This window comes from Mustela lutreola, chromosome 10, assembly GCF_030435805.1.
Source record: "Mustela lutreola isolate mMusLut2 chromosome 10, mMusLut2.pri, whole genome shotgun sequence".
Taxonomy (NCBI): domain Eukaryota; kingdom Metazoa; phylum Chordata; class Mammalia; order Carnivora; family Mustelidae; genus Mustela; species Mustela lutreola.
The window spans coordinates 39,674,816-39,701,385 of NC_081299.1; the positions used below are offsets into that span (position 1 = coordinate 39,674,816).

Genomic DNA, 26,570 nt, shown 5'->3' on the forward strand with positions numbered 1-26,570 from the left:
AGGCAAGTGAGAGCTCTGAAGGGAGGGTTTTAAAGACAGAGTTGTTCAAACTGAACGTTATCCACGATAAAGCTGAATATATGGAGCAACCTGGGTATGGAACAGACTGTAAGGACTGTAGGTGGTTGATAAAAGGTGAGGTTTCTGTGTTAGCTGGAGCTACTGGGAGAGGTTTGAAAGATAGGGTTGGGATTTAGGTAGAGGGAAGGAAACCAGAGGTATAGCGCTAAAATTCCAGTCTAAGAACAAAAAACTTTTTTATTTTTTCATGCTTTGGACGCAGGAAATAGAGCTGGGACATACCTCTTTGGAAACAGCGATCTAAGATAAAGCAGCATTGCCAGATGAAGTTAAGCATATCAAAGAATGAAGCCGGTTAAAGTTGCATCCCAACAGGCAAAGAACATTTCCTAAACCTCACCTTTAGCCCATTCTTTTATTTTTCTTTTCTTTCTAACACATGTCTTTGGCTTAATTAATGTTATCATTCAGTGGAAAAAGCAGAACAAAGCAAAAGGACCCTTCACTACTGTGGACATCAGGGTGAATAATGCTTTGCACTACTTTTATATCTGGAATCACAACTCTGGTTAAAGGAACCAACTCAGTTTTGATTTGTGACACAGGGTAACTTCTGTTCTTTTTCAGATTTGTGAAAATGCTATTAATCCCATGTGTCCCTCTCCGTAGGTGACACGTAGAACATGGACTACAGCAGTGAGGGGTGGGAAGGTGTGTTAGGGCACCAACACACGCAATGCATTGCATGGAATACATTCTCTTGGGTTGAAGATGGAAAGGAGAGTGAGGGCTGCGGATTGCTTTAGGTTACCTCATATAATTTCAAGGAACTGGACAGACTTATAGGACAGTATGGGAATTTGATTGACTTATTTACTTATTTGATTGACTTGATTTACTTCTGAGGTAACTTTATAAAACAATAAAAAACCCTGAAAAATTCTAAAATATGGAAGTTCTTTTAATTCATTCCTAAAATTTGAATTCAACCCTAAAGTGAGTTATTGGCATACTTTCTTACATCACCTAGCAAAGACAAATAAAAATTTGCATTTGGAAGCAGCTTTTTTATGTTCGTGTGTGCCTTATGTGTGTTCTGGGCACTATATTTGATGCTTTACACATAGTGGCTCATTTAAATAGTAAATTGAAATTTCTTGGAGACTCATGATAATAGCTAGTGTCTATTGTGCACTTACTGTATGCTAAGCATTGTGCTGAGATCGGTAGATGGAATTTCATGTAGTCCTCAAGACAGTTATTTCACAGATGAAAAAACTTGGATTTAGGAATGATTAAGTAATTAGTCCAAGGTGACTTAGCTTCCAAGAAGAGGAGTTGGGACTTGAACCCAGGTCTGTCTGACAAATTATGAGATGTCCAATTTATAGTTTATCTCTGGCATTTTCTCTGAAATTACTCAACTGACTTCTCCCCTTTACAGACCAACTCAGCTTTTGTTACTTAGGGAATGAAAACTTTTAGTTCAGGGAAAACCTAATTAGAGTTCAAAATCTTTCGTTTTGGAAAAGAGTATACTATGCATTAAAAAAGTAATAAGTACTAGTGTTTTTTTTTTAATTAAGCAGGTCACTGCTTACCTGAACGAGGAAGAACAGACTTAGAGTGGCTTTTAACTTCAGATTTTCTTTCTTCACAAAATACTCTTCACTGTGTTCACCTTTTCTTTCTTTTGCAAGCCCTGTATTAAAATTGATGCTGCCTTAAAGTTAAGCATAGTTAAAACCCAACCTCAATTATGCTAATCCAAGAAAATCCCAAGATATTGATTAGCTAAATGAACTTTTTTATATGCACATCAGAGGAATATCCATTAGTGATGGGAAGGGTAGAGGAAATAGTAGCATTTATCAGCACATTTTGTTGCTGACTTGGAAAATGTGCTTGGTACAGTGCAATGTGTCTCTTGAATTCAGAGGAAGATCAGGCAGATTTACATCTGTCATTTAATTTATCATCTCCCTGCAGTCTTCTTATATGTATTCCACAAAGAAGAATGAAAGAATTTTGATTTGATGACTTGGGGAAGGAAAAGGATTATTGTTGGGGTGAATGGAAAACAGTTATGGAGAAGATTTGGCAGCCTAGTGGGGTTACACAATGGGAGAATAGGGGTCTCTCTTAGTAAGGGGAACTTGGAAAATGTCAGAATGTTAAGCGCAGACAGTAAACCATGTAATTATTGTGGCTCTTACACGCCCATCAGAGGCAATCAGAGACCTCCCATCCTTTCTAATTAGGATAAGTTGGCAAAGTGGAACTGTGAGGTTTAGAATTTGTACAGGTACATTCTGCTTCTTTCTACATAATTCTTTTCCCAGGGTGGCAGTAGTCAGGATTACGGACCAGGTATGGTTTCCTTTTGCCCCCTGGCTGTCTTCCCCTTCATCTTCCTTTCCATATCAGATGGTTCTGCCCTCCTTCCAAACTCAGATAACCATAGGAAAGTATTCTCATATCCCAGGAGAGTTGTCTCAAAGGACTTTTTACCTAGGATGTGAATCAGGCCTGGGTATTTTAAGGATTTTCTATTTCTGTACTTTAGCTGACTATTTGGTTCGTAGGACCAATTCCCTGTTCACCCAGCCTCCTCTCCTTCCCCCAGTACATACATAGACACACCCCACACACATTCCCTCCCTCCATCCTTTCCCCCCGCTTCTCTGTGTGACCTGGCTGATTGAGACTAGGAACTAAGGAAGAAGGTAATGTCAAGCTGAAATTTCCACACATTATCTAAAAATGTAATTCATCAGCTTCAGGGTAGGAGGAAAGTGCTTTCTGAAATGTGTTAATGGGAAATTCATTTTTTTTCTTGTCTTCTGGGAGGTGTGGCAGGGTGATTTCTCTTTTCAGTCTGCCTTCCCCCACCCCATTCCACATCTCCCTTACTGCTCTTAACTGATGAACTCTGTATCTGTCTTTATTCCTTGTAAGAACTAAAGATCTTTAAGTTGCCTTTTTATTTTTTCTACCGTCCCCAAATTGAGTTTTGATGGAAGAAGATATTTCTAGTTTGGAGAGAAGATAAACTTCAGATGGAGACCATATATTTATATAAGGCTTTTACATTTGTAAAACATTTTCAATCAGCCAACAGTATTTATTTAGTGTCTGTGCTCTCAGACCAAATAAATGTTATTCCCTTTCCCTCTCTTCTCTTAAATTCTGTATCAGGGCCTGTGAGGAAGCCAGAGAGGATAAGGCCTAGTTTGTGCCCAAATGTTGCTGCTAGCAGGGCAGTGATGGGGGAAGTCAGGACAAATTATGGGGCCCTGCGGCAGCCTACAGCTCTGGAAGGGGCTGGGATGCATATCACTGCACATCCACCTTTGCTGTTTTATGGAGGGTTTTGTTTTGTTTTGTTTTGTTTTTCACCAAGGCCCAAACTCACCCTCCCTGAACTTGGCTATTAATTTATTAGCACAGGAAGATTCATAACAATACAGTGAAGTTGAAGTTTTGATGGAATGCCTGCTATGTGTCAGCTACAGGGTTAGGCATATTATTCTATGTCTTTTGAAGCTTTATGTTAGTTATAGATGATCAGTGGTATTACCCCCATTTTATAGATAAGGAAGCCAAGACTTAGAATCTGTTAGCTGGAGAGTGGGGTTAGATCTGTCTGACTGAAAGTCTATGGTCTTTTATCTTATCACTCTGCCTCTGGTGAATGAATATGAAGACATCAGCTATGAGTGTTCAAAGAAGAAAAAAAATGACAGTGGGCTGGGGATCTCGGAACAAGTGTCAAGTAGGAGTGAGCCTTGATCCTGGTAGAGAGTAGGTTGTGGGAGACCAGTCCATGAAGAGGAAGCAGCTGAGCCAAGTTTCAGAGACCTCTTCAAGGGGTAGTGAATAGAACAGCCAGGACTATTCTGTGGGTAAGTGTAAGTGCCCCTTTTGTGCTGATGAAATAACTGAAGCTCACATAGGGTTTAAGTATGTTAAGTAAGTTATCCAAGGTCACAGCTAATAAGTGGTGGAGCTGAGATTTGAACCCAAGTTTGTCAGACTCCAAAGTCTGTGTTTTTCTACTTTACTAATAAATAAGCTGACCTAACACAGAAGGAGGTGGACAATTTGCAGACTCCCCATGGTGTCTATGATTTGAGAACCACCGTTTATCTTGCTGAGGTCAGGTACATGTTCTCTCAGTGACTGTTTTCACCTCCTTCAGTTTCTAGCTGACCTCTGAGTTTGGATTTCTGCTTGGCCCTTGTTTTGTGGTTGTATGTCTGGTGATCTGTGAGGTCCCATTACCATTAAGTGGATACAGCTACTTAGGGTAATTACTCTAATTCCTGTGGCTGCTAATGGAATTTCTTATCACAAACATCTTGAATCAGATTAAGTCATTTTATTGGTGGTATGGCATAAAATGTACACTTAATAATCCCCGATATTTGCCATTTGTGTTTGTTTTCAAAGGCTTTTACTTTTAGTACTTCTCTGACCCTTTTGAAATAGCCAATATGGATAATGTCTCTACTTACAAGGCCAATGCAGCCCAAGGAAGACTTGAGTCAAGAGCACTTGGCTTCTTATTTTCCTCTCTCTTTCTTTTTTCCTTTTTTCTTTTCTTTGCTTGGTGCCTGTCCTGCCCCCTCTTTTTGCCTTTTTATTTACTTACATGCCATTTGATTGTAAAAGAATTTGAATTGGCTTTATAAGATAATATGGAGAAGAGCTAGAATTAAAATAGCCATGGATTTTTTTTTTTTTTTTTTAAAGCAAGGTAGAGCGAAATATGTGTAGAATGAATGGAGAACCAGAAGGAAAATTAAATTAAACATGGCTAGGGTACTTGTCCGAGAAGTAACATACCACCTAGCCCAAGTTTTCTTGAGATCAAGGAAATATAGATGGTGACATCCTTGATCCCATTGTTAAGTGTAAGCAGGATCCCAGCCCTCGCCTCCCCTGCCCAGATCCCAGCCGCGCCCTCTTTCCCCCACACTCACAGTTAGCCCACAGAAACCTCTGTGGAGACACTTGCCAGCTGTATATAATACAGGGTGGGATATGAAGTCTGAAATCACATACATAGTTTTCCCTTCCTCATCTTTCTTGCTTGAACCCATGTTGGATTGATTGACATTTTCTTTTTTTCTGACCAGGGCAGGCAGTGACAGAGAGAAGTGGTCTGAGTGGAGTACCTGTTTTCACTGTTTTCATAAATTATGCGCCAAAGGGGGTGTTCTGAATTGGGCTTCCGTTCTTGCTGCCCTGAACTGAGGTATAACCAGCTTCTGGTTTTCTTCAGTCTTCCCCGCTGGGTCAAACCCTGAGTCTAGACACATCGGCACTTCAGGGCTCTGCTTCCATCTCCCTGGTAAGGGTTGGTACAGTCATTTCTGGCAGGTTCCCCATTGCCCTGGACTCTGAGCTGGATAGCAAACAGGAGAATCAAACATTCCTTTCACTTCCCGGGTCCTGATCTTGCAAACTGGAAGTGGTCCTCAGCCCTTTTCTCTTCCCAGTGCCACTTGCTCTCAGTGGAACCTTCCCAATGAGACAGACCACACTCTAAGTACAAAAGAAAGCAAACACTACCCCAGTGTGCCACACTCCCCAAAACACACACACACACCACAAATGCTTCCTTGTCAGAAATAACAGACATAGTACAGTGAACTAACCAGCAGACAGACATCAGTGGAAGTCCTACACCATCCCACAGGTCGCTCATGCACACGCTGAATAGGTATGTGCCTGGTTTTGAGTTAGTCACTCTGTCCCTGTGGACCTCCATTTTCTCACCACACAGTAAGAAGACAGATCCTTTCCTTACCTTCTTTGCATAGTACTTGGCATTCAAACCATCTGACACAGGTGGGGGTACTTATAAACTGAAGCAGTCTATAAATGGGAGAGGACACTTGTGTCTCACAAGCCCTCCGTCTTCTCACCAAGTGCCTACCCCAGGGCCAACAGATGGAGAAGGAGAGAAGGAAGGAAAAGTAGATATATTCCTGGTTCAGTTCTCAGTTATGTAATTCCAAGGAGGAAGTAGGAGATACCATATGAGAAGGCAGCAGAGTGGAATGGGACCTCACCTTTATTAAGCACCGCTGGATGCCAGTTGCTTTATGTTTGTTAGCTCATTTAATCTTGACCACAATCCCAAGAGGTAAGAGCAGCCCTGTTCTTGAGATGAGGAAACCAAAGCTCATGTTGTTTGAAGTGACTGACCACACTGCCTGTGTACCCATGTCTATCTGACCACATGCTGCTGCCAGTGGGATCAGGAGACCTTCACAGAGAGGGCTCCTCGAGTTCTTGCTGTTTCATCCTGAATCTTGCTTGTGACTGTGTAGGATGTATTCCAGCAAACCTCCAAAATAGCTGCAGTAATAATGAACAACAGTTTTCTGGTTCTGGAAGATTGTATATGAAAGCCTTCAGTTCAATATTTTGAAAATGCCAGGATGATTTCTAAGATTCTTTTTAAAATCAAGCCACCTTTCTGAGTGGCAACATGATAAAATGGAAGATTCCACCAAGTTCTCATTCTAGCTATATGACTTTCGGTGGATCGAATCGTTCCGTGCTTAAGATTGTTGCGCATAAAATGGAGATAATAACACTGGCACTTTCCACCTTACTGTGTGTCGACACGAGATGAGCTGCTAATGTGTTGGTAAGCCTTTAAAATGCTATACCAATTCAGGATATTACTATGGTCACCTAGAAGATAGGATGTTGTAAGCAGGGGATTTAGGAGGGTAAAGCAAATACTAAGCCCCTTGGGATAAGCTAGTTTTGCTCTCTAGTCTGCTTTCCAGATGTTTTGTTCTGTTATCTACATGCATCTCAACAAAAGCTGATTAACTCTCTCAGACATCAGTGTCTAACTGTTATTAATGCTCAAGCTGATCAAATTACAATGCCACAGATCCTACTTGTGCTGTTAATATTAGATTTTGGATTCCGGTCTATAATGAATGATTTTTCCTCCGTGCATTGGAAAAATTGGTTAGCAGGGTTCATAAGAAAGTTTAATTAGCAGGCTGTTTGTGAAAATAGTGGTTGTGAGTCATCACTCAGAATGAACTAACATTTCTCAGGACTGAATTTGTTCTTCTGTTCCTTGAACAGCCACATAGGATCCTTGTGTTTAGGAAGCTGGTGTCTGCATGCTGCCCACTTGAACTGCCCGTGAAATAAACTAATAACAAAAACAGCCCATTTTAAATCCCAGAGAGGAAGAGGAGGTGTAGGGTATTTGTGTACTTGTGTATTTGTGCGTGTGTGTGTGTGTGTCTTCCCAGGGAATGTCATGCACCTACTGTAATCTGGAACTGTGCTAGGCAGGATAGCCCAATAATGAAGAGCGACACCGCTTGTGTTAGCATCCCGGCCTTACTACTTACTAGCTGTGTAATAGGCAAATTCTTACCCTCTCTGTGCTTCAGTTTTCTCATTTGTAAAATAGGGAGATTGATAGGATTATTTTGATTATCAGTACATACAAAATACTTAGAACAGCACCTGGTGTGTGGTGATTTAATTCATACAGCCGTGCTGTAAGGTGTAATAATAATTAACCCTATTTTACAGGTGAGGGAACAGGCTCAGAAAAGTTATGTAACTTGTCCAAGGTCACACAACTTCCAAGTATCAGAGCAAGATTGAACCCATATTTGTTGGTCTGTCTCCTCATCTGCAGTACTATATCGGCTCCCAGGGTCATGTGCCTAGTTAGTTAAGCATAGATAACATGCAGGTGTGCTCCTGTATGTGTACACCCATACATGTGTGCTCCTGCTTGGGTGTCCATGAGCCACATGCAATTATGTTTTGTTTTATCCTTGGGTCTTTGGTTCTCTGCATGAAACTCCTTGAGTGACTTCGTGCTGACCACTGATACATCATGAGCTGGAGATCAGACCTGTATGACTTGTACCAACATGAAACTATGTCTTCAAATGTCTGATCACCTCCCCGCTATGTGTCTCTGTCCTGTGTCTAGATTATCCCAGAGACGAGTCTGTGTGATGTCTTCTAAGAAATGAAATCATAAGCTGTTACAGCGAAAAGAGACTTTAGAAGTGCTCTGTGGCTTGGTTTCCTTTTTTTCTGTGAGCCCCTCTGGTATCTCAGGAACTATAGCTCAGACCATGGGCCCAGAACCCCCAACTCAGGGTAATTATATCTTGAGGCAGTATTCATTCCTGTTTCAAAGAGTAATGGTCATTTGGGAATCTCTTCTGAAACTCTTTCCCAAAGATGTTTAATAGATGATTTTTTTACAGAGAAAGACATGACAAGAGAGGGAACACAAGTGGGGGGAGTGGAAGAGGGAGAAGCAGGCTCCCCTCTGAGCAGGGAGCCCGATGCAGGGCTCAATCCCAGGACCCTGAGATCATGACCTGAGCTAAAGGCAGATACTTAATGACTGAGCCACCCAGGCACCCCCATAAGATTTTTTTTTTTTGAAGAGGTTTCGTGACCAAATGAGATTGGGGGAATGGAAGTGAACCAAGTTAAAACGGGGTTTCTTTTTATCACTACTTCTTTGAGTCTGTGCTAATGTGCATTATAAATCTTAAAAGGAATGGTATAACATATAACCTTTCCCTTGGAACATTTACTCTCCAGCATTTTATGGACTTCTGTTCTAAGCCAGGAGGGAGGGATGGAGTTCCATTAGGGATAAGTTTGCAGGTAGGAGGGAAGGGGGCAATTTGGGACAGTTCTACATGATGACCTCATTTCTTTTGTTAAGAAAGAGCTGGGGTCCTCTTCTGTACATGGGTGGGCAAATGGAGCCCTTGGTGTCCTAGAAAAGTCTTACTAGCTCCCAAGAGAAACCGAAGGTGGTGCCAGATGGATCCATCTCTTCAGCACCAACGCAGCCCCATCACGCATTAGGCATTTTTTGCGAAAGTCACTGAATACTGAGCATGTTCTGGGCACGATTTAAATCTTGAGTTCATTTGGTTTTCTGACTGTCAGGGTGAAATTTCATTTTCTATTGCCCAAAAGAGCTGAGCCATAGAAGGTGTTTACCTTTTGTAATTCTCACACACATTCCCGGGCATGCCTTCATTTTCACCTCTCTCGGGTACTCAACTCAGTGTAAGGAGGCTGGTCACACTGCCACAGTATAGCCATTCCCTGATGAGCCTTTAGCTTTAAAAAGAAAAAAAAATCAAAGAAGATGACTTCGCTCCTTAATTCTTACTTTACAGGCCCATTTCTGCATGAGTCCTTTGTTTTTGGTTTTTATTTCTTGATTTTGGTCTTATTATTTATCTGAAAACTGAATAGTAAGGAAAGGGGAAAATGCGCTTTTCTTTCTTGTTTCTTTTCTTATTCATGGATCTGGGGAATTTCTCTTTTAACATTTGTTGGAACTGAACACGGTCATGAGCTTCCTGTCTGGCACTTTACTATCAGTGAACTCCTTGATAATAGGGATGGGGTACTCATCTCTGCATTTCACAAGCTCTTAATGGTAAGTCCAAGGCCAGAGAGCCCCAAGCCCATTTCAGAAATGACATACCAATAAAGATCCTCAAAGTCCTCTCCAGCTCACATTTGACATACTGGCTTCTCTCTGCACAGACAAGTTATTTATCTCCTTCATCGAGAGCCATGAATTTTCTTTTACTTTGGATAGAGGCAGTTTTAATAAATTTATATTCAGTTAATATTTATGAAGCATCTACCTGTGCCAGGCCCTCTCACATACTTTATCTCATGTAATCTAAATCCCAACATGATATCAGGAGCCTCCACACATGCTTTATACAAATAGTGTCTGATGGGAGTTTTGGAAGCTGTTGTCTTTAGTGTTAAACAGCACTTCCTTTCACCCACAGACGTTTCACCCACAGACAGTCTCATTTTGCCCAAAGGCTAATTATAGAGTATGTAATTAGTACTAACCTGATAACTTTTTCTACCTCTTCTTCCTTTGTTGCTAGACCGTTGTCTAACATTGGCTGCATTTCTGGAATCACCTGTGGGTGCACGTCCCTTCTGGGTGGCAAGTCTTGTCTGTCTGACATCCAGACCTTTTGTTTTATGTGAGAGCAAGCCAACGAAAAATTAAGAATTCTGGTTCATTTCTCTGGCTAGCTGGGAGTTTGCCAAAATCCTCCTCTTTTTGTTTCAACCCTCATTAAAAATATGTTTAAATGTTTGACTATTCTTTCCTATCTGTAAGAATATTCTGCACATAATGTAATTGAATGCTGCTTCGATTAAGAACTTTTCACTGCCCCAGGGTCATCAGTCTGAACACTTCTCTTTGTGTGATAGATGCTGAGTGTGAGGTGGTTGTCACTGAGGTTTCTATTATCCCTGGCACATTCCCTATTTTTTCCTTTCAGCTTTTTTTTTTAAATGAAGTACTTGATACTGGCTTTTTATCTTATGAATTGCCTTTCTTTCCTGAACAGACAGAAGAAAAATAGGTTCAGATTAGTTTCATTTTGTTATTTATTGAGGTTTATTATTGAAATATATATATTTGAAGATCTGTCACTTGGAGCAACTTATTTTATAGGACAAACCAAAAGAGGTTAAAAAAAAAATCCTTTGAGAATTTGTTGGTTGGCTTTCTTTTTGGAATAATGTAATTTTGTAACCGGTCCTTCTTGTTTTGGGAACTGCTGGGAATCATTGTATATACTTTGTGCGTTTCCATGTGCCTTACCCTGGTAACAGAGGCTTTGTTTCACCTTTACTTTAACAGTTTGGTTCTGTATATACTTGTGCATTTGCATGTGCCTACCCCAGTAATAGAGGCTTTGTTTCACCTCTACTTAAACAGTTTGGTTTGTGTTGTCTCTGAAATCGGGAAACTCTATTAAAAGTCTCTATGGACTTTGGAGCCAGAAGAACTTGTGTCTTGGGATCTGAGGCCTCTGGACATTGGTCTTTTTTATTGTAAATGGCAGTCATAATGCCAACTTGTAGGATTGTTTTGGGGGTAGATGAGATGTTAGACATGAAGGACTCAGCTAGAACTTGAATGTTCTCATCAAAAGTATGAGTAAGTAAATAAATGTATACATATATCAAATCATCACAATGTATACTTTAAATATCCTACAATCTTATTTGTCAATTATACCTCAATAAAGCAGTACATTGATTGGCACATGGTAAACACTCAAAAAATAAATTGAAAAAAAAATTCTTTTTTTAAGAGAGAGTGGGGAGGGACGGAGGGAGAGGGAGAGAGAATCTCAAGCAGGTTCCATACCCAGAGCAGAGTCGATGCAGGGCTCAAACCATGACCCTGAGATCATGACCTGAGCCAAAATCCAGAGTCAGACACTTAATTAACTGAGCCATTCATTTGCCCCCCAAAATAACTATTTTTGTTCCCATTTATTCACTTTTTGAATTTGTTGACTTATTCATCCATTCTACAGAGATTTATTGAAAGCCTACTATGTGCCACACATTGGTCATACCAAGATTAGTAAGATTCACGTTCTTGCCCTTAAGGGATTTAGGGTCCACTAAGAAATGCATTCAGTTCAGCAAGCTCATATTGAATGCCCACTATGGGACAAGTGCTTTGTTCATTGCCATTTTGATGCCCCATGATGAGCTCTCAGCTTCTGGGTAAATTACATCTACTTAGGAAGCCAGAATGTAACCTCTAGAGATAACCTAGTACTGGTTCAGTGTAATTTTAAATACTTTGGGAATTCAAAATAAGGACTTCTGGGTCCTGTCGTTTTCAATAGTGTTTGTCATTGGCAGAAAGCAGACACACTCAAAATTTCAGATGCCTAAATGATTCCTGAATCTGTGCCAGAGGTCTAGGGGGGGATGTCATATATACATCTGAGCACAGATTCAACTTGGAAGCAGTATTGACAATTCAGGTTGGTATCAACAATCAGCAGCCTCCTGCAAGTAATGGCTGTAAACCAAGGGGCAGGTCTCTCTCCTTGAGGAACAGATGTTCATGCTGCCCTCTCCTGCTATAATGCCCCTCTCTGTCTATTGTGAGGCTATCTCTTATCAATCTTTTTGAATTCATCTCAAAAAGCCCTCTCTCCTTCTAACTGACATAACACTGAACCATACCCTACTGTCATTATTGATTCATAGGTCTGACTTTCCTACTAGACCACGAACACCTTGCTTCTTCCTTGGTCTTCAGTTTTAGAATCTATCGTACAGACGTGAAGATGATTGATACTAAAGTCCTTTCTAAGACTGTCATTCTGTGATGTACCAGATCTAGGCACAACCAGGTTAGAAGTGGGAATGGGATACTTTGAAGGTATATATTGGAATTAAGTGGAAAGAATGAGGACTTGGAGATAATACTAGAAAACTCAGATGCTCTCAAAGTCTCAGGCACACTGTGCCATGCATGTCCAGCTGGTGTGATTAGCATACAGATGAGCACATATTCAAGAAGCCAGGGCACAGCAAAAAAGTACACAGGCTCTGGAATCAAATGGGTCTGGCTGCTATTCTGTGGCCAAATAACTTTGGGCATGTTATTTCTATTTTGTGGGGCTCAGTTTCCCCTTCTATAAAGTAAGGATAAAGATACCTGCTTCACAGTTTGTGAAGATTTAAATAATGATGTATGTAAAGTGTTTAGCCTATACTAGGTGCCTAATAATTATTCTCTATTCTTTTTATTTCCTCAGTTAGAAATCAGGATAAACTGAAACCAGTTGGGAGTGTTGGGTCTAAAATAAATATAATTTAGCTCTTTTCCGGCTGACACCAAGTAGCACAGAGGCAGAGACCTCAAGATTTGGCCCCACCCATAACCCACTGCCATGGCCAAGGAAGGCATTGCTGCTGGAAGTGTTGTGGTAATACTGCTTTCCAAGAGCTGTTGAAGACTGCCTTCATCCATGATGGCCTAGCAGATGGAATTCACAAAGCTGCCAAAGCTTTAGACAAGCTCCAAGCCCATCTTGGTGGCCTTGCATCCAACTGTGATGAGCCTATGTCTGTCAAGTTGGTGTAGCCCCTTGTCCTGAACACTAAATCCACCTAATGAAGGTTGATGGCAACAAGAAAGTAGGGGAATGGGTAGACCTCTGGGAAACTGATGGGAAAACCCTGAAAAGTGTTTGGTTGCAGTTGTTTGGTGGTTAAGAACTATGGTGAAGAGTTTCAGGCCAAGGATATCACTAAGGAATACTTCAAGAAATGATCAAATGAGAAACTTGGTTCTTGTTCCTCAAATAAATAAGTAAGATATAACTTAGAATCTTTCAATCTTACCATTGGAAGGGATCAGTCCATCTTGCTGACTGCTGCCACATCCCCTGATAGAACATTGATCTGCTCTCTCTTTGCATACCTCTAGTCATGGGGCCCTTACCAGCTCCCAAGGCAACCACACCTTATAAATCAGCATTAGAAAGTTCTTCCTTAATACCACCAATACATGCATGGAGCACTGGCTATGGTGCATAAACAATAAATCTTGGAACACTGAAAAAATAAATTAAATTTTTTAAAAAGTTCTTCCTTTTATCAAGGCAGAAATCTACTCCCTAACTTTCTTTTCTGATGTTTGTTCTCTCCCATGGGGCACCACATGGCAAATTTGCCCCTGCCGTCCCATGACAGCCCTTCCAATATTAGAATTGGCTCTGAGCATCTCTAGAGTCTTCTCTCCTTCAAACTAAAGACTGAAGGTCATTCAGATGTGTCTCATGGGCTTGGTTCCTCTGGACATGGATAAGACCCGGATAAAGGGTTTGTTGCTCTTTCTGGTTGCTTTCTGTTTGGTATATGAGAGTTTGAATTGGTTAAGAGGTTGTAAATGTGAATGGAGAGATAATATTCATCCATTCAGCCAACAGACATTTACTGGGTATCCAAGAATGTCATGGACCCTTTGATAGGTCCTGGGGGCACAGAGATGAATAAAATATCGTCTTGACCTCAAGTAGCCTCCAATCTAGTAAGGAACAGAGTCACATAAAGAGATGGTTTCAAAAAGATGTTTTAGTAAGAGTATTTACCTGATCTGCAAAGCTATGGAGTGGGGGTTGAGTGTTTTCATACATGTATTATTCGACAGCATCATAGAACCAGTCTGAAAGAATCAGGGCTACTCTTTTCCTCTTTTTAGGCCTTTAACAAGTGGAGTGGTATGTTACCTTCACGTTCACTTGTTTCATTGCTCCATCATGCCATGCACGCTCCTGCCTCAGGGCCTTTGCACAGATTTCCTCTGCCTGTGATGCCCTTCCCTCAGATGGGGGGACTAGCTGATTCCTCTCCCTCAGGTCTCTGCTCTCATGTCACCTATTAAAAAGTTGCAATCCCATCCCCTATACTGTCTTCCCCCTTCTGTGCTTTATTTCCTCCCAAGAACTCACCATCATCTGACAAACTTTATATTTTATTTATGTTTCTTGTCTTTCTCCATCACCCCCAATCAGAATATACATTCAGTGATGGCAGAAAACAAGTATTTTTGTTCTCTGCTGTAATCTCAGTAAATGGAACTATGTCTGGCACATAATAGGTGCTCAATAAATACCTGTAGGGTAATATGCAGTGCTTGGATTCAGCCCTCAGATTGGAAGCTCATCCCTTGATGGGAAAATCCTATCAAAATCTCCTGGGTTTTTTTTTCAAAGCTGAACTCAAATACCCCCCCCAACCTCCCCGCAGAAAGCCTTCTGTATTCTGCTCAGTCAGAATCAGTCTGCATTTCCTCTCTGTTCCTGTATATAGTTCTTTTTTAAATTTTTAAAAATATTTTACATATTTATTTGAGAGAGAGAGAGAGGGCATGAGAGAGAAAGAGAGAGAGCATGAGCAGGGGGAAGAGGCAGAGGGAGAGGGAGAAGAAGACTCCCTGCTGAGCAAGGAGCCTGATGTGGGGCTCAATCCCAGGACCCTGGGATCATGACCTGAGCCAAAGGCAGTCACTTAACTGACTGAGCCACCCAGGAGCCCCTGTATATAATTTTAAAAGAAGTATCTCTGATACATGTATTATTTTTGCTGAACTAAAATTAATTCTTATATCCATCTTTGCATTCTACATATTAAGTCCCCTGAAGTCAGGAACAATTTCTTGGTCATTTGGGGGCCCACTCATAGTACCCAGCATGTTGTAGGTGCCTGTTATATATGGAATTTGTGTGCCTGCTGCGTATCATGTGGTCCAATATAAAAGTAAAGCATCAGAAACATTCTCTACCTTTAAGAAGTTTGGGGCTTCACTGAGGGGATAGCATTCTCATAGACAATAGTAGAAGGCAGTATTTAATGGGAGTGTGGGAGCAAAAAGATAAGGAACCAACATCTATTGAGCATCTTTTATATGCCAGGCACTTTGCATGCATTATCACTTTTAATCTTCCCAGTAACTCCATGAAAAAGTAATATTAAGTTCATTTTACAAATGAGATGACTGCAGCAGAAAGGGACAAAGTAGGAATGCTGATTTGGAGGAAGGAAAGAAATAGTGTATACAAAGGAATTCTAAGAACTTTCCTATCAGAGTTTCCCTTCCCTGTTACTATGGATTAGGATGTGTAGCTTTCTCAGAAACCAAGGTGTAGGGAGGTTAATTTAAGTGAGTTAGCCAAGGCCACAGAGCAAAAAGCTGAAACTACATTTCTTACACCATTACAGTTCTGTATCAAGTCCCCAGATGTTGCCAACGATGCTGGTAGAGGGACCACACTTAGAGTACCAGGACTTTAAACCATACTTAGTTTGAGGCATTTGTGTGAACTACCGAAAGAAAAATACTCTGACTTGTTGTCTCCCCTAACTCTGAACTTGCAGAAGAAAAGCCAGGACTCCGGTTGCCCAGCACTGTGTAAACACCGCAGAGGTGGGATGGGTGGGAACAGAGCTGTGAATGCTCCAGCATCTCAGAATATCCCCAGTCAGTGCTAAGAACGGGAAGAGACTCCAGCGTAGGGTGTATTCATCCCCCTGAGTGCTTACCTGATCCTGGACACTGCTGTGCCTTTTCACGTGCCTTTTTTCCCTGTGGGGAAAAAAGCAAGAGCTAAGTCATACAGAACTGGACTTATTCAAATCCTAGCCACGGACCCTACTTGCTGGTTACTTCACATGTCTGAGCCCATTTTCCTTATCTGCACGTTGGGCCCCATGGCACCCATTTCACACAGGATTAAATTAGGAAGCATTATTAGGCCACTTAGCATGGTGCCTGGCACAAGGTGAACCCTGAATAGATGGTAGCTGCTGTTGGTCTGTGTGTTAACGTTGTTAGCCCTCACAGCGATGCTAAGATTGTGAGGATAAGGGATTACCCAGGGTTTTCAGATGAAAGAAGAGGCTGATAGAGTTTAAATGACTTAACCAACGTTATAGGGCAAGTATAGTTTACACACACACACACACACACACACCACATATCAGTGTGTGTAGTAATAGCTGCGGGCCTCTCTGACCCTTTGGGTGTGCTCAGGTAGATTTTGAGGCATCCAACAACAGGGAAAGTCATCTCAGGACTGGCAGGGAGGGAGTCCTGGGATTTAGAGTTGGCTGGTGTTAACCTAGCATGCGGATTACCGCTATGCAGGTGATGTTAAGGTGACTGGGGATTTTATCATGTGCTTTGAGAACAGAATTTCAGCCTGAGCTAGGGGTTCTAACATTCACAAAAATTCCTTACTCAACTCAGAAGTTTTTATCAACAGCAGCTACCCATCTGGCTGCCCCCTTTGGGGCTTCGCAGATGAGGAGAGTAGCAGTTAGCTTTCTGGAGAATGACGATTTTTGAAGAAAGAAAGAGCAAAGTGTGCAGGTTGGCAGTGCAGAAATGCTGAGGTCCCTTCCAGCCAGCCCTGCAAAGGGATGGCTTCTCTGTTGCTGCCATCAACCATGAGGATGTCACATTTGGGGTCCTCCTGTCATAACCTCCAGGTCTGCAAAGGCAAAGGGAAAACAACATCTATCCAGAATGACCGGGAAAATGATGGGTTATAATCAGCTATGATGGTGATTCCTAGAATTTGAATACAATGAAAATGTTTATTAGAGCAGATTATTGAAGATAGTTGAGTTTTTCTTAGATGATTCAAAAAAGCCTCAGAAGTATTTCAGGGCTTTGGTATCATTGTCAGTGATTTTTAGTTCAAATGGGGTAGCTGTGAGTATGGCAAAGGGTACTGGATTTGGACTCAAAAGATCTAAACCAGGGGTCAGCAAACTCTGGCTCAAAGGCCAAATTGAGCCCACTGCCTATTTTTCTGAATGTGTTTTATTGCAACACATATTGTCTATGGCTGCTTTCATGATGTAATGGCAAAGTTGTCATGACAGAGACCAGAGGACCCGCCAATCCTAAACTACTTACTGTCTCACCCGGTACGTTAAAAAAAAAAAAAGTTTGCCAACCACTGATCTAGACTGAGATCCAGCTCTCTAATGGAGGGCATATCACTATTTTCTCTAATCTTCAGTTTCCATATCTATAAAATGACGATTATCCCTCCCACGGGGTTGTTGTGGGAGTCAGATGTGACAGAACAGGTGGCAAAGCACTTTAGAAACTCCAAGGGTGGGCAGCACCTGATCTGTGCTGGCGGAGAGCCCACCCAGACATTCATTGTGTTTTCTTTTCCAATCCTTGGTGTCAGCTTGTCATGCTCTCCCTTTCTCACAAATGCAAAAAGAATTCCCCAGATCCCCCACCTTTCCCCCAAGCATAAAGCATTCTTCCAGAAATGGAGGGTTGGTACAGACAGGTATATCCACTCTTTGATCTGTTTGTTGAGCACCTACTATGTTCGAGGAAGCAAACTTTTATAAGCTAGTTCTTGTGAGAAGTGTTTGGTTTCCAGGGGGGAGAAGTTGGTATACAAATTATTACAGCAGAATGGAGATGTTGCTATGTCAGAGTAGGAGGACACATCCTATGTTCGTGTGTGTGTGAGTGTGCATTTGGGCAATTTTTCAAAACAGAGATATTCATGTTCAGATTTAAGACAAGCTTGTTAAAAACATGAACCTCTTTAATCCAAAATACACTGAAGTGCCTTAAAATGTAGCCATTATGTATAAATGTTTCCCCTCGGAAACTACATTCTAATTTTAAGTTTCCATCCCAAACTGCCAAGAATGCATTTCCTGCCCATGCGTCATCACTGGGGATCCCTCATCTGTGCCTGCTGGACAGGACTATTAAGGAGTGGTCACATGTAAGGGCTGTGGATCACCTGAGTATCAAGGAGCCAGGTATTCAGGATAATTTCTAAATTTTGGAGGCAATCTTCATTTCATAATATCATCTTTTCTTTATTGATTTTATTTTTTATTGATGATTCAGTAGCCATAACCTCAATGGTTTGATTGTTTTATTTGACCAACTTGGTATCAAAATAAATTCATAAGTTGAGAACAAAAATAAAATTCAAAAAGATTTTCTGTTCTGAAAATCCTGTCACTATACTTATATGGTCAAATCTTGCTACTTCTGATAAAGGAAGATGTAGTTATTTTGGGAAAAAGGAATAATAAGAGTCCCTTATCTATTTCTGGGATGCAGATACACACACACTTCGCTGTAGGCTCCAGACTGGGTCCCCTGGGGCCTTTCCAGCATGGTAGCTCTCTGGGTCCCCATGGAAATAGTGTTGGTATATTTTGTGAATGTGTTTCATCTATAGTTTTCTATGTGCATTTAAATATAGAACTGCAAACCCAAAACTCATCACCAATGTATGCCCACCATACAGACAAGTTAAAACAGAATTCTTCGTTTCACTCTCCCCCGCTACTAATAATTTTTGAAAGAAATGAGGCTTGGGTTTTATATTTTCTACCTCGGGATTTAATCATCTCTAGAGTGTTTTAAAAGAGATTGCTTAGTTCCATCAAGTATTTTTTATTAGACTTAGCTGGACTCCTCCTATGTTGGCAAGAAGCACGTGAGGAAGCTGTTCTCGAACTAGGCTAACCACAGGTAGTATCATTGTGTGGCAGTTTATCTCATATCTTTCAGTTCACAGGCAATGCTTTCCATCTCTGTTCTCCTCTTGTTCAATGCAGTGTTCTGTTTCAGAGTTTGCACCTCATTATATCATATCAAAGAGAACCTCCAGTCTTTCCCCCTCTTCCTTTCTGAAATGATGTTCATCTGGTTTTTAGTTTTTCTCAAAAGCACCCTCGTTCCTGATGTTAAGTGCGGAGGGTATGTGATTTGGTGAGTGCTATGAAGTGTGTAAACCTGGTGATTCACAGACCTGTACCCCTGGGGATAAAAATATATGTTTATAAACCTAGAGCAGGTGATAATAGCACAGTTGTGCTAATTGCCTTCAACCTGAGGTGATGGTTTGGGACTGATACAGGCAGGTGAGTAGATATGACACAGCTTGCTGGGCAGGAGTCCTCTTTTGGGGTACCTGGGTGTCTCAGTCGGTTGAGCATCCGACTCTTGATCTCAGCACAGGTCATGATCTCATGGGTCTTGGGATCAAGCCCCCTTCTCCCCATCACTGGACTCTGTGCTCAACAGGGTGTCTTCTTGAAGATTCTGTCCCTCTGCCACTCTCCTACCCTCACTCTCTCTCTCTCTCTCTCTCTATAAAATAAATAAATAAGTCTTAAAGAAAAAAAAAAGAGTTCTTTCTTTCACTTGACCTTCAGAACCTTCCTAGGACCTGACGCGTCTAAAATAAAGATAAAATATAGAATGTAAAATCATAGCCACTATATTTACTTTAGATTTCCATAAATACATGAATAATTAGAAAAAAAGGTATAGTATATTGGGGAACATGCACCACTGGTAAGCATAATAATTTCTTCCACATACATTCCATCAGTATGATGACTCATGAACTATTGGGGTTTAGGTTTAATGTTTGCAGTTAAGTGGTGAGTGTTTTGTCTGTGTTTTTTCATATTTCATTTTAATTTCATACAAATTCAATTTAGCTGGGTAGATTGACTGTCTGACTTGTTTCCTAGAACTCATAACTAAGGTTTATCGTTGAGATTATTGCTTTAAAAATGCCCTTTAAAGCATCTCAACTTGGTGCATGACTGTTTAAAATGAATAATTATAAGAATATTTTAGTATTTCAATTTTTAAGACTTCTCTTATTTACAAGGAAAATGGAATTGATAAATTTGAATGATGAAAATGGATTTAATTAGGTGAATTTAGTTAGGCTTGATGAGGTGGAGCCAAATTTAGGATGAATGGTATTTTTAAACTAATGTCTCATATATTTTTGGATTTGCAGAAGTTTCCCAGAACATGTGGCAGGGTCTTGTAATTCACACACACCTCTCTTTCTCTCTCTTTCTGTCACACTTTTACTCTCCTGCACACACGCGCACGCATGCGCACAGAGGGGCCTGGCAGCTGGAGGGGGTGTTCAACATTCTCTCCTCCTTCTTCAGTTACTAATTCTGCCTATAAATGGTATATCTGGCAAAGTTTGCTCCTGTCTTTCCTGTTCTAGCCCTGTTATTCCAAAACACAAAGGAATATTCTAATGGAAAGTATTCTCATTTGGGGGACAAAAATGGGCACTTAGCCATTCCTCGTGATGCTCTTTGCTTGTGTCCTATAAAGGATGACAAAGTCACCCATTTTCTAATCCAGAACCCAACTTGTTTTCCCAGGTTCCCTCCTACAACCAACACAAACACAGACATTTACCAGCAAAACAGAAGCTGTTGGAAAGATTTTTTGGCTGCTGAAATGGGCTCCTGTCACCAGGACATGGCAGGCTTTTTGCTGTATTGTCTCCCAGACCTGGCCCGGGTACTCCAAAAAGAGCTTTATGTAATCAGTCTTCCCTGACATGTGATGTCCTGTCATTTTCCTCCCCTTCGGCTCTGCTGCCGCCCACAAATCAATAACATTGCCTGGGAAGTTCAAGCTGGTTTTGCAGCCACCCTAAGCTCTGTGTTTCTTAAAGGGTATGTCAGAAAATGTAAAGTTTCCTAATGATATTTCTGGCTGATGACACATGGCAGAGCTGATGGACTATTTATAATCAGTGGCACGATCGCAAGCACATTATTTTTATTTCACTTAGGGGGGAGCCCTGTCACTTGCTACCTCTCTTTGCAGACAAGTTGATGCCATCTCCACCTAAAGGAGCTAAACCATCTTTGCAGAATGTGTTTGCACTCTCTCCTTTGTGTTAGGAGCTCCCCAGTCCTTTCCAATAGAACCCTCCTTTTTTTTTTTTTTTTTTTAATTGTTCTTGGGCTGGGGAGATGATGAGGGCAACCAATGATTTGTAGCAACTGTTTTAAATTCTGGTCATGCCTTCACTATAAATGTCTCTGTCTTTGCTGCTCAGATCCTGCTACATTCCTCCGCGTGTGGGCGTGGCTGGCATGACTGAGGCAGCAGACACAGCTACTGCATTCAGCTCGCCCCAGTTTTACAGGACTCAGCGTAGCATAGCTGCCTTTCGTTGAGCAGCTACTATATTGTAGGCAACGTATTTGGTAGGCATTTTATGCACAAGATCTCATTAACGCTTTTAAACTTGTCTGTGGCAAGTGCTATTATCTCCAGAGAAAACATGTAGGGGAAGAAACGGGACATTAAATGACTTCTCTCCACTGTCCCACAGCTGATAGGAAAAGCCCCATGACTCCAGTTCAAATCTAACAAACCACACCTGCTCTCTTTCCACGACCTTCTCATTTCTTTCTGATTGAGCGGACACTTATGTATGTATGTGGATGGGCAGGAGCACTCACCCATTCCTAACTTGGGCGGCTCCTGTGAGTTCATAGGCTGACCAAAGTGAGAGATGGAAGAACTGGAAACTTTGCCACCTGGGGTAAACCCTGCTGTAAAACGAACCATATACTAGAGGAAAGTTTTGACTCCTTGCTGCAGTGGGAGCTGTTATGTTACTGCTATAAAGATACTGAGCTCTCTCTCTCTCTCTCTCTCTTTCTTTCTCTCTCTCTCTCTTTTTTTTAAATGTTTCCACAGGACAGAGTTTAGGGTATGGATTCGTTAACTATATTGATCCAAAGGATGCAGAGAAAGCCATCAACACTTTAAATGGACTCAGACTCCAGACCAAAACCATAAAGGTAAGAAGTGATTTGCTGGCTCCTGACTGAGCAGCACTGGTTAAATTTCATCCCTTTGATCTAATAAATCCAGGCTATGAGGGAGCTGGAAGTGGTGTTCTTTATTCATGCAAAGGACATCTATCACCCACTGTACTAAGTGGGGGATGCAGATCATTACAAAGAATGAGAAGCGGGTTGAGTAGAGGGAGGGGACAGAGGGCAGATGGGGTGTCAGGGTCCTCCAAGAAGGCCTGTGAGCCCAAGTCTGCAAAGATGGCCAGAACTGAGCCATAGGAGTAAGCTGGGGCCTGAAAGCTCTTCCAGACACAGGGAACAGCACATGAGAAGCTGTGAAAATGAATGTAAACATTATGAGTGGGGAACAGCATATAGACTAGCATGGCCTAAGTTTGGATGGGAGGTGGGCAGGGGCCTTATGGGCCAGGCTGAACAGTTCAACTTTACCAAAGGGTGGACCGTTCATCTCCTAACTGAGACTAGAAAAGACAAAATCAGTTATAAATAAACTCTAGTGTAATAAGGATGGGTACTATAAAATTGTTAGGAACATAGTAAAAGAATGACAGAAAAAGTGACATTCGAACCAAAATAATCAGGGCTGTAGATAATATCTCAGGTGGGATTGTTTTGAGTCGAAAAAGAGAAGCAATTACCCAGAGCCTGCTCCTCCAGACAGAGGTTTCTGTGACTGTGTGTCACACTCGGTTCAGACTTCATCTCGTGGGGAGCCTTCAGGAAGTGGCGCTGTTTGCTTTGAGGGCCCCCTCCCACAGCCAGTGGTGATCTCCTGGATGGAGACTCCTCCTCCTCAGCCTCCCTTCCCCTTCTTCCTCCACCTCCAGGCAGCATCCTGCTTGGGGGCAGCTGCCAGCCCATTAATGAGTCCCATCCTTCATAGCCTATTACACCACAGGGAGGTGTCTCCTGGGCGCTCTTATCCTCACGACAGCAGGTCTGACGCAAAGTAGGACAAAAGAGAAACCTCTCCCAGAATGGAGATCTATAGATGGCACCAGCTCTCAGCGCATGAAAACACAAAAGCAGAACCTTTTGGTTCAACACACCTACTTCTCCAACATCCAGACTGACAGAGGAGACGATTGGCATCAGATAATCTTAGCTAGGAGGCAATCAAAGCAAAACCAAAGCCAAAACAAAAACCTTCTTTTTTGGAATATATTACGTGATTGTCTGTCCTCCCTTGCTCCTTCCTTCCTTTAAGCAGCTTTACCTCAGCAGTTGAGTTTAACTTTATTTCTAAAGATGATTGCTTTCCTGATATTTACGGTCTGTGGTACACGCAGACCCCAAAATGGGCCTGACTCAGGCTGCCTCTTTCTCATCTTAAACTTAATCCCTTGAGTTATCTAATGGAGAAATAATTAAGAGTTGTTTAATTATGAGGTAATCCTCTGAGAGGCAGGAGGATTAATTCCTTTCAAAGGAAAAACATACCTATTTTTATGCTTTAAGTGAAGATGGGAGGCTCGCATCTCTGACTGTTTGTTGAGGCCACACCGAGTTGAGGCTGTATTTGTGGTTTTGATTGATTTTTCTGTGCTATCCCGTTCAGCATTAGAATGTCAGACACTTACTCTTCCCTTGATGGACACCCTGACCTTGAACCGAGAAAGTCCTTTTCATTCCTCTACAGTTTTCTTGAAACCCAAACCTTCCCAAAAGTTTAGGATCAAATCATCAGCCACCCATTCTGCCATATATAAAATCTCCCATGAAGCTGTTTGGGCTTCCTGAAAGACTGACTGAACCTGGCTTTTCCGATCTCAGAATGCATCCTGATCCATCGTGCCTTTGGAAGCAGTGCTTTGTCTAGGTGGATCTTACAGACGAGGAACATTGATTATTTTCATTCTGTGAAGAGACAGTCTGCCCCACCCCCTCACCTACCCTGCGCTCACCCTGCATCAAAACGCTGCCAACACATTTGCACCCAGCAGTAACGTGGGCTTCCGAGGCACTGTAGGATTCAAAATGCATGATGCCACGGCTGAATCAATAATTTCCATTCTCTACTACGAATGAAAATTTAATGTGCAAACCTAGGGATTTCAGCCCTTTCATTAAAGCAGTTTATTTGCCATACTCAAAATTAAGTTTGAGTGATGGGTTCCTTTATTAACTTTTCTTCCCTTTCCTAAAGGGACACAATGTTTAAGGTAAAAAATCATATTAAAGGGCAGGGGAAAAAAGCAAACCCTTTTCATGTACTGTTAATAGTCTCATCATTTATTAATTTTTTTAAATTGCTTTTCTGCCTTTCAGGCCACTGTTTACTTCTGCTTCAGTTTGCTTTGATAAGTGACACGAGATTTATGTCTTTGCTCTGGCACCCATGAAGCAATAGATAACTTGCCTATCTGGAAAACCTAAGTATCCTCCTGGAAGCATGCTTTACAGAGATCTCCCCGAACTATTTAGCACATGTTTGCAAGATAAGGTCAAGTGTGTCCCTCCTTCTCACATTTGTGATGCATTTCTGGACTGCTTTGTGTAAAACACCCTGCATTAAATATAATGCACAACAGAGATGCAGACACACCAAGAGTTAATTCCTAAGGGTTTGGGGTTTTTTTTGTTTTTTTGTTTGTTTTTTAATTCCTAAGTTTTGACAATCAATGATTAACAGCTTGGGATAGATCTGGAAAGCCCTGAGGGAGTGGTAGAGAATGTAGTGAGGTAGAGAGCAATAAAGAGGGCAGCTACTCTTCAGCGACTGCTGATTGTTTAAGCCCGGATTATTGCCAGATCTTCCAATTATTCAATAAAAGCTGAAATCTAGATATTTTTTTCTTGCCATAACTTTCAATTTTTAAAAGCTGGAAACCAACTTAAAAATTTTAAAGCATAGGTGGTCGGGGCAAACAAAATTTGGTAGTTGACCCGTGGACAAACAGTTTGTAGCCTCTGGAGTCCACTTTGAAAACACAAACACTGTTTTGCCTATTGGAAGTGAGTGGCTCGTTACTGGGTTGCTAGGGGAAGGTGCCCACAAATGATGGTTCCCTGTTAACAAATTTTCATTGCTCCTTTAGTAAGAGGGATGGAATGTGACTGTGTGCCAATGCCAAGGGCACGTGAAGGGCAAGACCAGGCCTCTGTCCTCAAGGAGAATACAATCTTGGCACAGACGCAGCATCAAAACAGAGAAAGAGTGTGACTTGCTCATTAAGCCCCAACAAGTAGTATGGATGACCAGATAATGTGCCTATCTGGAAGAAAAGAGTACATTCTTCAGAAGCGTGTGTTACAGTGATCTCCTAGGAACATCTAGTACATGTTTGCAGACATGTGACTACAGAGGGATTATTCTCTGGTTTATATCTTGTTTCGTGGGGAAAAGTGGCCAGGCTGAAAGATGAAATGATTTGTCCAAAGGCAAACAAGTGACCAGCAACTAAGCTGAGTTAGCATCTGAAGGTCCTATAGCGTTCTGCCCCAAGAAGGAAATAATAATGATTACTTATTATATTACACTAACAATGAATAATAGTAATGCTACCTTATATTGAATATTTACTCTGTGTCCAACAGTATTCGAGCCCTTTTACATGCTTGATAGGACTTAATCCTTGAAACATCTCTTGGGGTGGATGCTTTACATGCATTAACTCTACTTCTTAAGATAGCCCTATAAGAAGGTTCTATTCACTCCTTCATACAGTTGAGGAAAGGAAGGCCCAGAGAGGTTAGGAGACTTACCCAAGATCACACAGTTGGCAAGTGAGATTTGGAGTCAGCAAGTATTCTTCAGAAATAACTCTGGCAACAGGCCGTAAGTGTTGGAAGGTCACACTGTTTGTTCAGCAGCACATGTGTGCTGTAAGATTGTGTGGGTGTGTATTGGCTCTGCACACACACAGGTTATACTCCCTGGCATGGGAAGGAGATAGAAAAAGCAAACAAATTGTGTGGTCCCTCCAGGTTCTTCAGTAAACAGACCTGTGGTTAGGGCCATAGGGGATAGACCTGACTTCAGGTCGTTTCTTCTTGAGCCCCAGCTTTCCAGACTCTGTGCCAGGTCCTGGGATTTGGATGACCCAGGGGTGGCAGTGCCCTGGGGATTCTCCTATCCATGTGTGTCAGAGAGGCATGGGGCATGGACCATGGGCTTACATGTCTAGTCTGCGAGAGCAGGCTGGAGCTCCACTTGGGAAATTGGGTCTTTTCTCAGGATTTCAACTCTGGACCCAGTGGAGATGATTTGCCCTGTTTAGGGCTCTGAGAGTGCTAATTGTTCAGCTTCTTTCCTCACTTCACTCTAATAGAGATCACTTTAGACTCTGGGAACCGTTGGGTGAAATGGCTGTGGGTTCTGAGAAATGATTCTCGGTTCTCCTTAACCGCACACCAGATGTCCCAGTCCTGGACTCTCTCCTCTCTCCATGCATTCTAAAACAGCAGCTTCTGAATTCACACTGTAATTTCAGCCTCTTGATGGGAAGCATTCCATTGAATCCAGCGGTAGTGGTCCA

General features: G+C 41.7%; 1 protein-coding gene and 1 pseudogene across 5 annotated transcripts in view; both read left to right on the forward strand.

Moving 5' to 3' along the window:
• Positions 1 to 26,570, forward strand: part of ELAVL4 (ELAV like RNA binding protein 4) — a 143,623-nt gene that overhangs the window by 96,093 nt on the left and 20,960 nt on the right. For all 5 annotated transcript variants that reach the window (XM_059137441.1, XM_059137442.1, XM_059137440.1 and 2 more), the window contains one exon: positions 21,971 to 22,074. In XM_059137441.1, coding sequence (XP_058993424.1) covers positions 21,971 to 22,074 — 104 coding nt within the window. The remainder of the gene's footprint in view (positions 1 to 21,970; positions 22,075 to 26,570) is intronic.
• LOC131809819 (small ribosomal subunit protein eS12-like) lies at positions 12,816 to 13,198 on the forward strand (annotated as a pseudogene).